At 29.9% G+C, this 15,245-nt stretch overlaps 1 protein-coding gene across 1 annotated transcript in view; it reads right to left on the reverse strand.

The window, feature by feature from the left end:
• The window catches only part of LOC142332155 (nose resistant to fluoxetine protein 6-like), a 128,227-nt gene that overhangs the window by 44,749 nt on the left and 68,233 nt on the right, over window positions 1-15,245 (reverse strand). The window contains exon 7 of the mRNA XM_075378426.1: window positions 14,048-14,208. Within this exon, the coding sequence (XP_075234541.1) occupies window positions 14,048-14,208 (161 nt within the window). The remainder of the gene's footprint in view (window positions 1-14,047; window positions 14,209-15,245) is intronic.

The following is a 15,245-nucleotide window of genomic DNA, read 5'->3' on the forward strand; positions in this document are numbered from 1 at the left end:
TTTTTTTAATTTATGTAAAAATACAATACTTCACTTTTAAAATGATTATCCTATGCACTGACTAGTACTGATTTATTAAAGTAAATATATTTTGAAATGTTTATCATTTCTCATACAAAAAAAATTTCATTAAATATAAAAATATTAACAGGTTATTCATTTATCAAATTGTGTTTTTAATCTAGAACAAATAGATTCTAAAAGAAATTCCTGTTAAATGAGATTATTGATTTATACCTTTCATTTAATTATTTATTATTAAATAAAAACAATTCACAAGAAATTTAAAACAATGCCAATGTGCTTAAGAGACAAGAAATATGAGATATACATTTGAGAGACAGAAAATTTAAGGGACTTAAAAATACTACACATAAAAAGAATTATGTTTAAAATTACTTTAAGAAGTATAATTTTTTTTTATCAATTTTAAACAAACATTAAAAATATAGTATTACACAACCTAATATTCTAATAATAATAACATATTTTACAGTAATATCTTTGCCTTTTATCTAGAAAGTATAATTATTTAAATATTCTGAAGAACTCATCTCTTTAAAAACAAAGTTAGAAATATTGTAATTGGTATTTGCTTTTCTTTGTCAATAAAATAAAATATTCTTTATTATTCATTTAATTTTTATGATTCATCAGTCATTTGGCTGGTTTGGTGTTATTATCCATTCCTTTTTTTTTCTGGAATACTCTCTACATATTTGCTACATTCTATAACATTGGCTTAAGTTTTACATATACTAAGCTTTATTTTCATTGAACTGTTTTACTATATTCCTCTATTAACAAATTAACTGAAGTTGAATGATTATATTAATTACTAATCAACCTAGTTTGGCTCTTTATAAGATTGGACAATAAATGTTTATCTTTTCTGTGATCCTGCAGTAAAATTTTATTCTTCTAGTATCTTGCTTCAAAGGAATATTTTTCTTTTCATTCTTATTTTCTCAATTTAAAATATATATATTTTTTTTGGCCATTAAGCATTAACTCTTTTTCTGTTTAGCCTTCTTAATCACCATAAGGTATTACATCAGAGGATGAGTGATGATGATATATATGAGTATAAATGAAGTGAAGTCTTGTACAGTCTCAGGTCGATTGTTCCTGATATTGAAACCCGACCATCAAAGAACACTGGTATCTGCAATCTAGTATTCAAATCCAAATAAAAGTAATTGCCTTTACTAGAATTTTAACCTAACCTTAGAACTCTCAACTTCAAAATCAGCTGATTTGTGATGAAAAGTTTAACAATTAGACCAACCCGGTAGGTCATTATGCATTAACTTTCTTTTTCTGTTTAGCCTCTGGAACGATGGTAAGATATTACTTCAGAGGATGAATGAGAGTGATGTGTGTGCATGTAAATGAAGTGTAGTCTTGTGCAGTCTCAGATCGATCGTTCCTGAGGTGTGTGGTAATTTGAAACCCAACCACCAAAGAACACGTATCCACGATCTAGTACTCAAATCCATATAAAAGTTACTAGCATTTAAATCTTAGAATTCTCGACTTAAAAATCAACTGATTTGCAAAGATGAGTTCACCATTAGACCAACCTGGTGGGTTGTTAAGCATTCAACTGCTTTTCTTGAAGTAATTAGGAAATCAACTTAGTATAATAAATTTTTTTATTTATCTTTTAATTTTTTAAAATTAATACTATTAACCATTCTGAATTTATTGATATAATTTTTGGTTGTATGGGATGATAAAAATATAGATTTGGAAGTAAGCAAAACATTTAAGTACATAAAAATCGGCTGTACCACTCTTTATAAAAGTATTTCAAGCCTATATGATGCAAAAGAGTAGCGTCTCTCCCTTTCATTCAGAAATTTCTGGGTTTAAAACTCACTTAATATTGGTAATTTTTTTCATTTACTAGAAAATCCATCCACTGTAGAAAAAAAACTAGAATTAGAGCAGTGTAAATGACTACTGAAATAAAAGTGCTTAATTTTTTCTCTTATTTTTATGTCTCTCTCTCTCTCTTGCTCTCTTTCTCTCTCTCTCTCTCTCTCTCACTCTCTCTCTCTCTCTGTCTGTGTGTGTGTGTGTATATATATATATATATATATATATATATATATATATATATATATATATATATATATATATATATATATATGTGCGTGTGTGTGTGTGTGTGTATGTTGAACTCTTACCATTATTTTTTATCAAAGGAGTTGAACAAGCTTGAAATAAATCACCAAATATATAATAATTCAACTAATGCTACACTTTATATTCTAAATATCATTAAAATTATCTGTATGCACACACAGTCAGAGATGTAAATAGCTATAAGATGTATACTCTCACTACTTTCTGCGGTAATAAGTTACTGTTCTGATACAACAAAACATGAATTTAAGCTTCTTGTCAAACAAATTTAAAAACCTGATTTACCTCTTTAGTGGAAATTAAAAGAAAAAGAAAAAAAAATTTGTTGAATAGCATGTCGAATCATTATAAAATTTTTGTATTATGAAAAAATTAGTCGATAAGTCATATTCAATTTAATCAAACTTGTTCTTCATTTTTATAATTATAAATAATTTTAAAAAATTGTTGCAACTCATTTTAAAAAACTTGTTCTTTCACATTTTAATATGTTGTATTACTCAGCTTATCAAAAAATCAAAAACTAATATAACAACTTTTTATTTCAAAAATAATTTAACTGCTGATGGAAACTGCTAGATTATAATTATTTACTACACAGATATATTTAAAAAATTACTCTCGACGTTTTATTTCAGAACAAAGTTGAATTAGGTTAAAAAATAACCAAAAGCATATTTTTTAAGTTCATCTTCAATATGTTGAAGATAAACTTCAGTAATAAACTTACATTTGTGAAGGTTAAAACAAAAATTTATTGAAGAATTAAACAAGACCAGCCTTGAACTCTTATTATTTTGTTAAAGGAGTTAACAACCTTCTAATAAACCAGCAAACATACAACTTGACTAATAATATACTTTATATTCTAAATTTATGCAAATAATATTAAAACTACATAATATATCAATTTATCTTATAAATTCTTAACTAAATGTCGAATAGTCATTATCATGTTTAAAAAGCCCCATTTGTTATTGATAAAATAACTATTAAAACAACTGTAATGATAACAAAGTAATGGTTTAATTTACATGAATATAATGTATGTAAATATACTTATCTCGCTCTCTCTCTCTCTCTCTCTCTCTCTCTCTATATATATATATATATATATATATATATATATATATATATATATATATATATATATATAAATTAATGTCTGTTTGTTTGTCCGGTATGCGTTCCTATACGATTCATCCTATGCGGTGAGTTATGTGCACGCCTGCGAAGGTTTCGGAATTAGTTTGGACCCGCTAAGTGGCGTTGGGTCGAGATATTTAGAAAAATTGTATTTATGGACCGATTTGGCTCATATTCAGAATATTTATTAGTTACGCGAAAAGAAAAAAAAAATTGCAAAAACTATACCCGCTAGGAGGCGCCGGTGAGATATTTAAGAAGCAAACAAATACACAAACAGACTTTCTTCTTCTTCTGATGCAATGTTCGAATGAGTTTCTACTATAGATTAAAAAACTACTGGTCCGATTTACGGGCGAGTTTTTGCAAAATGGTCTTCGTTGTCCGGAGAAGGTTTAAAGTTATTGAAATTCTCGATCTGATCAGTAGAAAGAAAGTTACGGGTATTTTGAACCAATTACTGTGTTTAGAGAGTGGTTTGAATTAAATCCGATAAGTAGTGCTGTTTTCACAATTGGATTTATTTACAGTCTGACTTTTATAAAGTGAAAGGTTAAATTGTGTGAAGTTTCGTAATGTTTTGTTAGTCTCTTAATATTCAGCATTAATTGTGATGATTTTGCAGCCATATCTCTTATCATTAAAAAGTTATTTTCCACCGACTACTGTGTTTAGTGAGTGGATTGAATTAAATCCGATAGGTAGCCCTGTTGTTTCTCCAACTGGATTTATTTGTATTCTAACTTTTATAAAGTGAAAGGTTAAATTTTTTGAACTTTCGTAATATTCAGTTTTTTAATGTTTTATCAAACTTTCAATTGCGTTCATTTAATTTATAAATATACTCATATCTACCATTAGCAAAGCATTGCCGGGTCTGCTAGTACTCGGCAATATTATAAATGTACGGCTAGTACTCGGCTAGCTAATGTATCATTACATTAGTACTCGGCTAGTACTCGGTATATTATAAATATATGTTTATATAGAGCTAAAAATAAAGTATGTTCAGCCAAATGTAGCATACAACTGATGAAGCACGTTTAATAAGTATTGTAAGCCAAGATTTGAATGGTGTATTTTAAAAAAAATATTTCATAAGAACTATTATTTTCTTTTTAAAGAGAAATTAATTTTTTTCTCTTAGCAGGAGTTACAATAAATTAAATTAAATCTATTGATGTGAAATAAAATTATTTAAACGAGTCCTACTGCATCATTACTGAAAATAAAATTCCTTGCTTAATCACGTTTCGTTTTAACCAATAACTAAATCAGTAAATAACCAACCGAGTTATATTTTTTTAGGTTTTTTTTTACTCCGCCTGTATATGGAACGTTCTTTGTCGTTCCCTTTTCTAGTTTAGTCGGTGGAAAGAATATGAAAGCGGTTTAGTTGTTTTTTCAGTAGCGATCAGAAGATGGAGGAAAGCAAGGGCTCTTTGATTGCCAAATCTGTCCAAAAACACGCTGAAAGGGCGAAAGAAGTAATTAATAAAAACTAATTATGTATTTGTTTCTGTGTACATACAAATTTAAATTAAGCATCGTTGGACTATAGTGTTTTTATGCGGGCATTTTATTAAGTTATGTAATAATACTACAAAATATTATCTGCATTGACATTTTATTACTTATACGGTTTTGTAACATATTCCTGAACGTGATAAAGTGTAGAATTAGATTATTATCCTCCTTCCAGCTATTCTTTTTTGATTCATTTTTTTCGGTTCTTTTATTTTACAGAAAACTTTAATCATGGCCTTGAAAAGGCCAAGTAAAAATTTTCTGGAACAACACCCCCACTAATTTTAGCTACGAGCCGCCACTCTAACCCATCAATTTTATACAAATTGAAATTAATCTTTACACGCGAAACCTTTTGAAATAAATGAACCTTAAGTTGATCATCTTCAAAAAACACTCCTTTTGAATTAAGTCACATTTTGGCATAATTCTTTTTCCAAAACACGACTGGAACTTTTTTCTTTTTACATGAATAATAAGGAGGTTTGTCTAAGACAATAACCGAATTAACTTTCACATCGCTTAACAGTTCATCTCGTTATGATAGTTTCCTGTAGATTTAGATTCAAACCACACATCTAAGAAACGGTCGAACTGAGACTGTACAACACTTCTCTTCATTTACACTCATACATATCCTCATTCAGTCTCTGAAATAATACCTGAATGTAATTCCCGGAGGCTAAACAAGAAAAATAAAGAGAAGAAGATTTAGACTCAACATCCAGAAGCCACCATTGACAAACCTGCTAATGATGAAGGCAGATCGCATGATAAAGTAACACCTAAAAACTTTATTAAGGAACGTTTAACCTTTTTTTCTTTTTTTTTTCATTACTACCGCAATTTTAATATATTTTTTCGTAAAAGTTTACATTAAAATTTTTATCACGACTCCAACTTCCTAAAAAAAGAAGTTTGATTCAATATGACGTATCCAAGATGATGGCCAAAGATTTCAAACACACGATAATGTAGTAATCTTGAAACTATATAGATCCACAATTTTAATTCTACCTCCTAACCCTCAGTTTTGAAATATAAAGCGGATTTTTTAGATGGATTTATTTTTAAAATAATCTGCATTTGCTCTTCTTTATACACATAATAAGTGATTTTGATTAAACATATTACATAGAATACTTGTGATTATTTATTTATTTATGTTTTTTTAATATTCATTATATTGTGAATAAATTTTTCAATGCAGAGAAACAATTTTATGTTAACTTGTCATATAATCTTTCAATTCATCTATTAATAATTATATTGTAATTAATAATGTTTCTTATCTGCAGATATATTTTACGCAACAAATATTTTACTATTAATAGACTGAATTTTAATGAATTAATTTCCTTTCAGGTAGTTCCCTTTCAGGTAAAAGATAAAATTTTAATTTCGGGAATATCTCTACCGATTTGGTAGAACGATGTCCCAGAACAGCATATATTGCGAGCTGCAGGACCATGCATTCTTTGAATGTCCTCGGTAGGATGGGGCCAAGTTAAATTGTAAACTCGAATGGATAACACCTGAAACCCCTGTCCCGTACATGTTGAAGGATTTAAGGAAACGGCTAAACACGAAGAAGTTGATTGCAGACATCATAAAGAAGAAGGAAAAGGATTACAGAGTTGGGGAGCATATTGAAGTCTTTATGGACGACGTGGGGGGAAGGATAGTCCTCTGATGAGCTGCCGTTCATCCGTGCTTGCACGGGGGCTCCCTATACCCCGGGTCAAAAAAAAAAAAAAAATTGAGAAAAGTCCTAGTCCCGGCGGATGAGGAGTGGTCCCGGGAACATCATACCCGGGCGCGGTTATCCCCGCCTCTAAAGTTAGAGGCGGACAAATTAAAATAAGAAGATCCGGAACCGCGGGCCGACCTGCCATACCGGACCTACTGGTGGCAGGCAGGGAGGCCCGTTAGAGTCGCAAGGACACGCCCCTGGACTAATTGATGCTTGACTGCAAATCCGGTTCAGCTGTGTAGGGGGAAAAACAATAAAAAGATAACATTTGATGGCCTGAAGGATCAATTAAATTCCTATTTAATCGTAACAAACAGCTTAGTATAGTATTTTTATAATTAAAATATATATATATTTTATTTTTTTTTACTTTCTTGTGCATTATGAGACGGGTGATTTTTAAGTACGGAGTTATTTATGTATATGCAACATTATACTGCATATGTGAGAGGTATTTGGAAATAGGAAGAAATGGGGGTTCTACATAGTTAAAAAAAAATCTGCATTATGGTGGATATTTTTTTTTGCCCTTCATTTTGTATCCGCCGTATTGAATCGAAGTTAATTTTTTTTAAAAATAGGTCATGAGAAATGAATTAGATTTAAAATTTTACAAGAAAAACAATGTTGAATCCCTTTTTTCTGTTAATTCCTTCGTTATTGAGTTATATGCATTCAAAGTTGCAATGACGGAAAAATCGTTTTAACAATAAAACGAGGTAAAACGCGTAGCATGAACCATTTTAATGGATTATACATTCATAATGCATACAAAAACAACTACAAACAGTCCTATAATATTGATAATAATAAAAAATAACTTATAATTAACAACACAATAACAAATTAAACGGCTATATCAACTGATGTTATTTACTTTAAATATTATGATATTTATTTAAAAATTAAAAAAAAAAAGTTTTTCGATCGTAAATTACTAATTAAATATATTTTGAAAGCATACCGTTCTACTATAAATGTTTAAAATACTGGAACTTTTTCATAATTCTCCCCTCCCCATAAAAAAAAGCCCACTTAAATTTTTAACCAATGGGCCAAAAATCGATGTATTTTTAATATCCAATAAGAATTAGGTGGGAATATGCATGTTTGAAAATAGTAGAAAATATTGATATTAACAATAATCCGGTTGGAGAAATAACCCAATAACACACCAATACCAATCATTACAAACATTCTGCATATTAATATATTTTATATATCAAAAATATAAAGATTATTGCTTATAATTAAGGATATAAGTTATAAATATAATCAACCAAACTTAACCTCACATCGCTCGCTAACCTCGACTAATTAACAGTCATGTTTTGATTATTTAAATAATAGATAATTGCTGGCCTCCGCGGCGCGAGTGGTAGCGTCTCGGCCTTTTATCTGGTGGTTCCGGGTACGAATCCCGGTCGGGCATGACATTTAAAAAAAAAATAATTTCAGCAATAATTACTGGATGAATTATTTAAATATTCAAAACATTAATATTGATTAGTAAGCTTAGCGAGCGAAACTAGCGTAGGTTAAGTTTGATTAGATTATATTTATAATTTATATCTACATCTATCCAAATCAGCTGATTTGGAAGTCGAGAGTTCCAGCGTTCAAGTCCTAGTAAAGTCAGTTATTTTTACACGGATTTGAATACTAGATCGTGAATATTGGTGTTCTTTGGTGGTTGGTTCTCAATTAACCACATCTCAGGAATGGTCGAAGTGAGACTGTACAAGTCTGCACTTCATTTACACTCATACATATCATCCTCATTCATCCTTTGAAGTACAATTTGAACGCTAATTACCGGAGGCTAAACAGGAAAGAAAGAAGATTATATTTATAAAATAAATAAATTAAATGGTTATGAGAATGGTAATATAAATGGTTATATCTGATTATTGGGATATTTTTCCAACATGGTTATTGTTAATATCAATATATATTGCTATTTTCAGGTATCTCCAGGTAAAAAACTTGCAAACGTTAAGGGGGGGGGGGGGATAAACGAAAAACTACCAATTTTGATGTTTTATTTTGAAACATGCATATTCCCCCACCTAATTCTTGTTGGATATTAAAAATACACCGAATTTTGGCTGACTGGTTAAATACTTCCCCTCTACAGCTTTGCAATGTGCTAACCTAATTAATATCCGTTTATAACTTTTTATGTCATTTGTGATGGTACACGAGTAGTTATACTCAGCTCCCGATGGACCAGACCTGAGGTCCTCTGGGACTTCTTTCTTTTTCCTGTTTAGCCTCCGGTAACTACCGTTTAGATAATACTTCAGAGGATGAATGAGGATGATATGTATGAGTGTGAATGAAGTGTAGTCTTGTACATTCTCAGTTCGACCATACCTGAGATGTGTGGTTAATTGAAACCCAACCACCAAAGAACACCGGTATCCACGATCTAGTATTCAAGTCCGTGTAAAAATATCTGGCTTTACTAGGACTTGAACGCTGGGTTGGTCCTCTGGGACTTAGTTTATGCTGGCTGCACTCCAATCGCTTAAATAACGATATTCGTTTGCGGGTGACTGAATTTTGCAGATTGATATGCTGTCGCGGCATACTTGTCGCATCTACGCACTAGGGTGTACTTTAGGGCTTAAAGGTGACAGGCGCGGGGTCTTCGATCTTCCGCGAGTAGGCTTTTAGCTTAGTTCCTGAGGGCAACGTGGTAGCGTTAGATGTCAGCTGTCTTCTTCGGAAGGCAGAACTCAATACTATCTCTCGGATGAATTTACTGATGTAGATGTCCCTCAAGGCCGGGCTGAACACTGTGGAATGTGATCAGTTTGAGGGCAAAAAGATGTCCTCCGTTAAAGCCATTGTTGGCAAGGAATGGAGGGATAGGTGTAGCGACCTGACACGCTACGAGGCGAGATCTGCTCTCCTCGGGGGGAATTGAGATGATACACGAGCAGATTCGTCAATTATTATTATTTTTATTTTAATTCGTCAATGCCTGCAGGATTTGTTTTGTAAAAATTATTTTTCAGATATCCCCAAAAAAAGTAATCCAAAGTAGACAGGTCTGGGGACTTGGCAGGACTATGGCTCCTCTACGACCTATCCAGCGATTTGGAAATTGTTCGTTTATAATTTATCGTGCCCTTAGACAGTAATGAGGTGGTACCCCATCTTTCTGAAACATACGTTATTATTTAATTTTTGTCTAACATTTTCCCGAATATTTGGTAAAATCCTATCAGCTAACATGTTGCAGTAAGTATCTTCTGTAAGATTGTCATGTAAAATAAAAAGCCCTAAAATACAATGACCAACGATTCCCGTCCAAACGTTCAGCTGTGTATGAGCTTCCGACATCCATCTGGGATTATTATCGCTCCAATATCGATTATTTTGCTTATTCAAATGGCCATTTAACATAAACGTCGCTTCATCAGTAAATATTGTTGTATTAGAAAAATTTGCGTCTTTATCTAATTTTTGCATTATAATAATCATAATACTCAACTCGACGGTCAATATCATCTTCTGAATGTTCTTGTACCAGGTGTAACTTACAAGGATGAAATTTATTTATTTTAAGAATTCTTTCATCCGAAAAATAACTGATGTCATGTTGGGCAACAACTTTTCGAATCGGTAAACCACGGTATACCGGTGCGAGGACAGTTCTTTATATTACCGTTTTTTTTTTTCAAATCTCTATACTGTCTTGATCACAGTGGATTTACTTATTGGTTCTCTGTTTGGAAATCTATTATTAAATAAATCGCACACCTTTTTTAAAGGCCGAACTCTGTCACCATATATGTACATCATCAACAGAGTTATTTTTTCGGTTTCAGTTAAAGAAGGCATTGTTATTTTAAGATTTAATATTTAATAAAATTAAATAAATGAACGAGGAAACTAATAATAAAACTTTCACCGAAAAACAAATTTGAACAACTAGGCCTACAACTTAACTTTTATACTAGCACTATCAAATTTTACCATTACAAGTACGTTGAAGTAAAAAAAATGAAATGAGGTGTTAATAAGTCGCATTGTTTCAACGTAATACAAATTGCATTTTTTTAAATTAACAGCTGATTTACTCAAATAAATTTTTTAAGTAGAAATTTCCAGCTCATTTGTTTAATTTACGATAAGTATCGAATATCAGCTGATATTATCACTGGAAGTTGAAAATAATATCAGTCGATATAGCCGTTTAATTTGTTGTTAATTATTTATTATTATCAATACTAAGTTCATTATTGTACGCATTATGAATGTTAAATGCAATAAAATTGTTCACGCAGGGCGTTTTAATTCGTTTTATTGTTAACACAATTTTTCCGTCATTGCATATTTGAATGCTTATAACTCGATAAACAAGCCATTAACAGAAAAATGGGTTTACCATTGTTTTTATTGTAAAATTTTAAATCTAAATCACGTATCGTAAGTTTACCTTCCTATTTAAAAAAAAATACGTTTGATTCAATATGGCAGATATAAGATGGCGGGCAATAATTTAAAATCCACCATAATGCAGTTTTTTTTTTTTAAACTACGTAGAACCTCATTTCTTTCTGCCTTCAAACAACTCTCAGATGTGCAGTATAAAGTTGTTTCCATACTTAAAAATTATTCTGTACGTTTAAATAAAAATATAAATTAAGTGAAATAAGAACAATAATTTATATGTTTATCTTTGTAATACCTTTACAATTTATTAGTGTACTACCTTTTCATCTGAATCGGACATAAATCATGGCTACGTGTTGGATAAGTGAGGAAATATTACAATCAAACATAAAAGTTAGTAAGTAATACTGGAATAATATCAATATAAAAGGTAGGTAATTGAATTTACTAATAGTAAATAAAATATATGATTGCCTCAATGTGCACCAATAATTATTATTATTATTATAATTATAACTTATCTGAATAGATTTTATTATCTGAAGAATGCCCTTCAACTTAAAACTCTTTTACTAATGTGTAAAGCACTAATGCTGGCTTTACTCGTTTAATAATACATGGCAGATGACTCGTTTTTAAAAATGATCGCCCAAAAAAACGAGCGCTTAAAATGATTTTAAACACTTTGTCAAACTACCCGCCCAAATTTAAACATTTATAATCATTGTAATAAATTGACCCAATGTATAGATTTCCATTATTTCTCACTTTATTAATTATTTTTCCAAAATAATAATTACCTAGTAAAATGCAATGTACCCCTTTATTTCTGACACAAGAGAATGTAAACGATATCAAATTATTTAAGATTATATGATAAGAATACTTTAAAAACCCAAATTCATAACATTTTTAATTAACTGAATTCAAATATTTCAAAAATAAGTAAAAATACAATTTTTTTATAAAGATGTTTTTAATTATTTATTAGCGGGAATGGTATTAATGCAGTAAGCGATCTACCACTTTAGTTACTTAATTAGTTCTTAGATGGCGCCACTGAAACGTTAAATTGAAATAAGAAAATAAAGAAAATTATAAATATAATTTTTTTCCTTTTTTCTGTTTAGCCTCCTGGATTTATTTCAGAGGATGATATGTATGAGTGTAAGTGAAGTGTAGTCTTGTACAGTCTCAGTTCGACCATTCCTGAGATGTGTGGTTAATTGAAACCCAACCACCAAAGAACACCGATATCCACGATCTAGTATTCAATCCGAATAAAAGCAACTGCCTTTACTAGGACTTGAACGCTGTAACTCTCGACTTCCAAATCAACTGATTTGGGAAGACGCGTTCACCAGTAGACCAACCCGGTGGGTTATAAATATAATCTTATCAAACTTAACCTACGCTTGCTAGTCAAGGTTAGCTACCGAAGCCAGCATAGATTAAGTTTGGTTATATTATTTTTATAATTTTATTTATTTATTTGTTCATTTCAATAGATACCATCTAAGAACTAACTACAGCGGCAGATCGCCTAGTATATTAATACCTCGGGAATTCCTAAATTCATTTCCCTTTTATGATAAAATGTATTTATGATTCATACATTATAAAAAGTAATCTGTAATCTGCAAGTACAGGCAAATTTAGATGTATTTATTAAAAATTACCTTTTTTTAAACTTATTCTAATTGTTTATTAATATTTATATAACTTTTAAATTAAACTCAATTTATTTTAATTAATATTTATTTTATTTTAAATGGGAAGCTTAATTTTAAGAATTTAATAATATTTTAAATATTATCTAAGAATATAAATATATTTTTACATGCATTTTTTTAACACACTTTCGTTCCGCGGTTAACGTTTTCGCTCCATAGTGCACAGTACAAATGCGCAGTAGGCAGTAATGCACGAATGATTCATACGTTCGAACGATTTATACTTTTCGAATGGATTCATTCCTTCGAACGATTCATTCTTCTTTTTACGAAAGATTTATATAAAATGATATTTGTATTTTGGGAATAATTTAAAAAAAAAAAAAACGTAAACTTTTCCCACTTATTAAATTCCTTCGAGCGCGAGACTAGATTTGAAAGTGAACGCCAACGCTATTTAAAGCGTAAAGCTAAAATTCTTGCAGCGAGTCAACTGAAGAGCGTGAGGCTCGATTTGAAAGTGAACACCAGAACTACTTAAAGCATAAAGCTAACTACCAGAAGCGTTTGGCGCTTAGACGTCAGTGTTATTCACAAATTCGTACAGCTGTGTCAACTGAAGAGCGCGAGACTCGATTTGAAAGTGAAAATTTTATTTGAAACGCAGGGCGTAGAAAATACCAGAGCAGTATGAAGCTATTTTACAGAAATGATGTCAAAGATATCATGAAAAAAAAACTTTAAACAAGCTTTAAACACTTTTGTTTTCAACAAAATAATATGTATAAAGTTGTCTATTTTCACAAGATCACAATGAAAAACATGGGACGCGCTTTCCCATGTTGCAAAATAGAACTGAGGTCGCTCCCCATGGTTTTGCAAAAATAGACAACTTTATACATATTATTTTGTTGAAAACAAAAAAAATGTGTTTAAAAGATTGTTTTTAAATTTATTTATTTATTTTTATTTTTTTGATTGTATTTTTTGTGTTATACTGTAGTGTAACTTGTATTCAGTTATGCTAATACTGGAACCTCCTGATAAGACTTATGTTTTAGCGGGAAGCTATAGTGTACAGTTTATGAAAACAAATAGATAAAAAATATATTATTGTTCTTATTAATTAAAATATATTAAATAAGTAATTCTATAAAAACTTATTAAAATTTAATCTTTGAAAATTCGAAAATTTGTGATTTTTTTCAAACTATACAATAAAATACGGTTTGTAAAGCGTTAATATTTCAAATTAAATAGATGTTACAATATAAACAGATATAATCACGTTGTATTTTAATAAATAAAAAAATGTATATATATATATATGTACATTTTTTTTTTAATAAAATGTAAATAATAATTTTATTTATTTATGAATTATACTTACCTAACAATTCTATGTGTATAGAACAACAATAAATTGAATTTATGTCCCTTCATCATGACATCCATAAATAAATAAGACAATAGAAGTCCATTGATTAATATGAACACATCTACTGCCAACACACCATTGAGTACACCGGCCGCGTAAACCTTCGTAAATAACTGCAATGAAAATTGTATAATTAGAAAATATATTTTTATGTACATACAAATGAAAATTTATGAAATAGATTTAAAAAAAAAGATTGTTTAAATGTTTCGTTAAAGATTTATTTAACTGTCATTGTTTTTCTTATTACTCAGATATTACACTACTTGTGTAACTTATCCAATGATTTTGAAGCTTAATAAATAATTTAAAAATATTATGGTAAAATTTTGAAACCGGTTTTAACTTTTTTATTAATAAAATTTATAAAAATTTGTTTTTCTTACCGATATTTTTTATTTTTCAAAATAATGAAGAAAAATCAAAAAAAAAAATCGGCTCGCTTCTGCATATTTTTTCAATTAACCCTTTAGTAGAATAAGTAAATAATATGCTCTTTCAAGCACCAGAAAATAATTTCTAATTGACCTCGTCCAATTAGATTGACTGTCGACCAGTATTGTTTAAGTTATTATATATTTTACAAATAACAACTATTTCGGTCAGAAAAGATAATTTTAAAAAAATAAAAACATTATCGTTTTGATTAGGATGATAAGAGAAAAGTAGAGTTTCATTTTAATCACCCCAGGCTATTTTCTTGTAAACTACGCATAATACAAAAAAAAATATCTAAACAAAGGTTAATCAGATTGGAGGGGGACACCACATGGTGAACTTTGATTTGACCATGACCTTATTTCAAGGTTAATATGAGTTTTTAAATGTATTGACCTATTTCTGATCTCACCAATGAATAGAGCAGAAAAGTTTACACAGAAATATGTAGTAACATATATGACCTTGAACCTTTTTTTTGAAGGTCATACGGCTAACCATCAAAGATTGTGTTATACAATAATGTAAAATCATTTTTATGTTTTTTCCCATGGGTTGCGAGGTAATTGGCCTGGAAAATAAATATTCCAGGCATATTATATGATCTTCAAAAACGTATAATTCGTATAATACTATCTCTGATGATTAGCTGTACGATATTCAAAAAAGTCCAAGGTCATATGTGAAACCACATATTCCAATGTAAAGGTTT

The sequence above is a fragment of the Lycorma delicatula genome, chromosome 11 (genome assembly GCF_047948215.1).
Source record: "Lycorma delicatula isolate Av1 chromosome 11, ASM4794821v1, whole genome shotgun sequence".
Taxonomy (NCBI): Eukaryota; Metazoa; Arthropoda; class Insecta; order Hemiptera; family Fulgoridae; genus Lycorma; species Lycorma delicatula.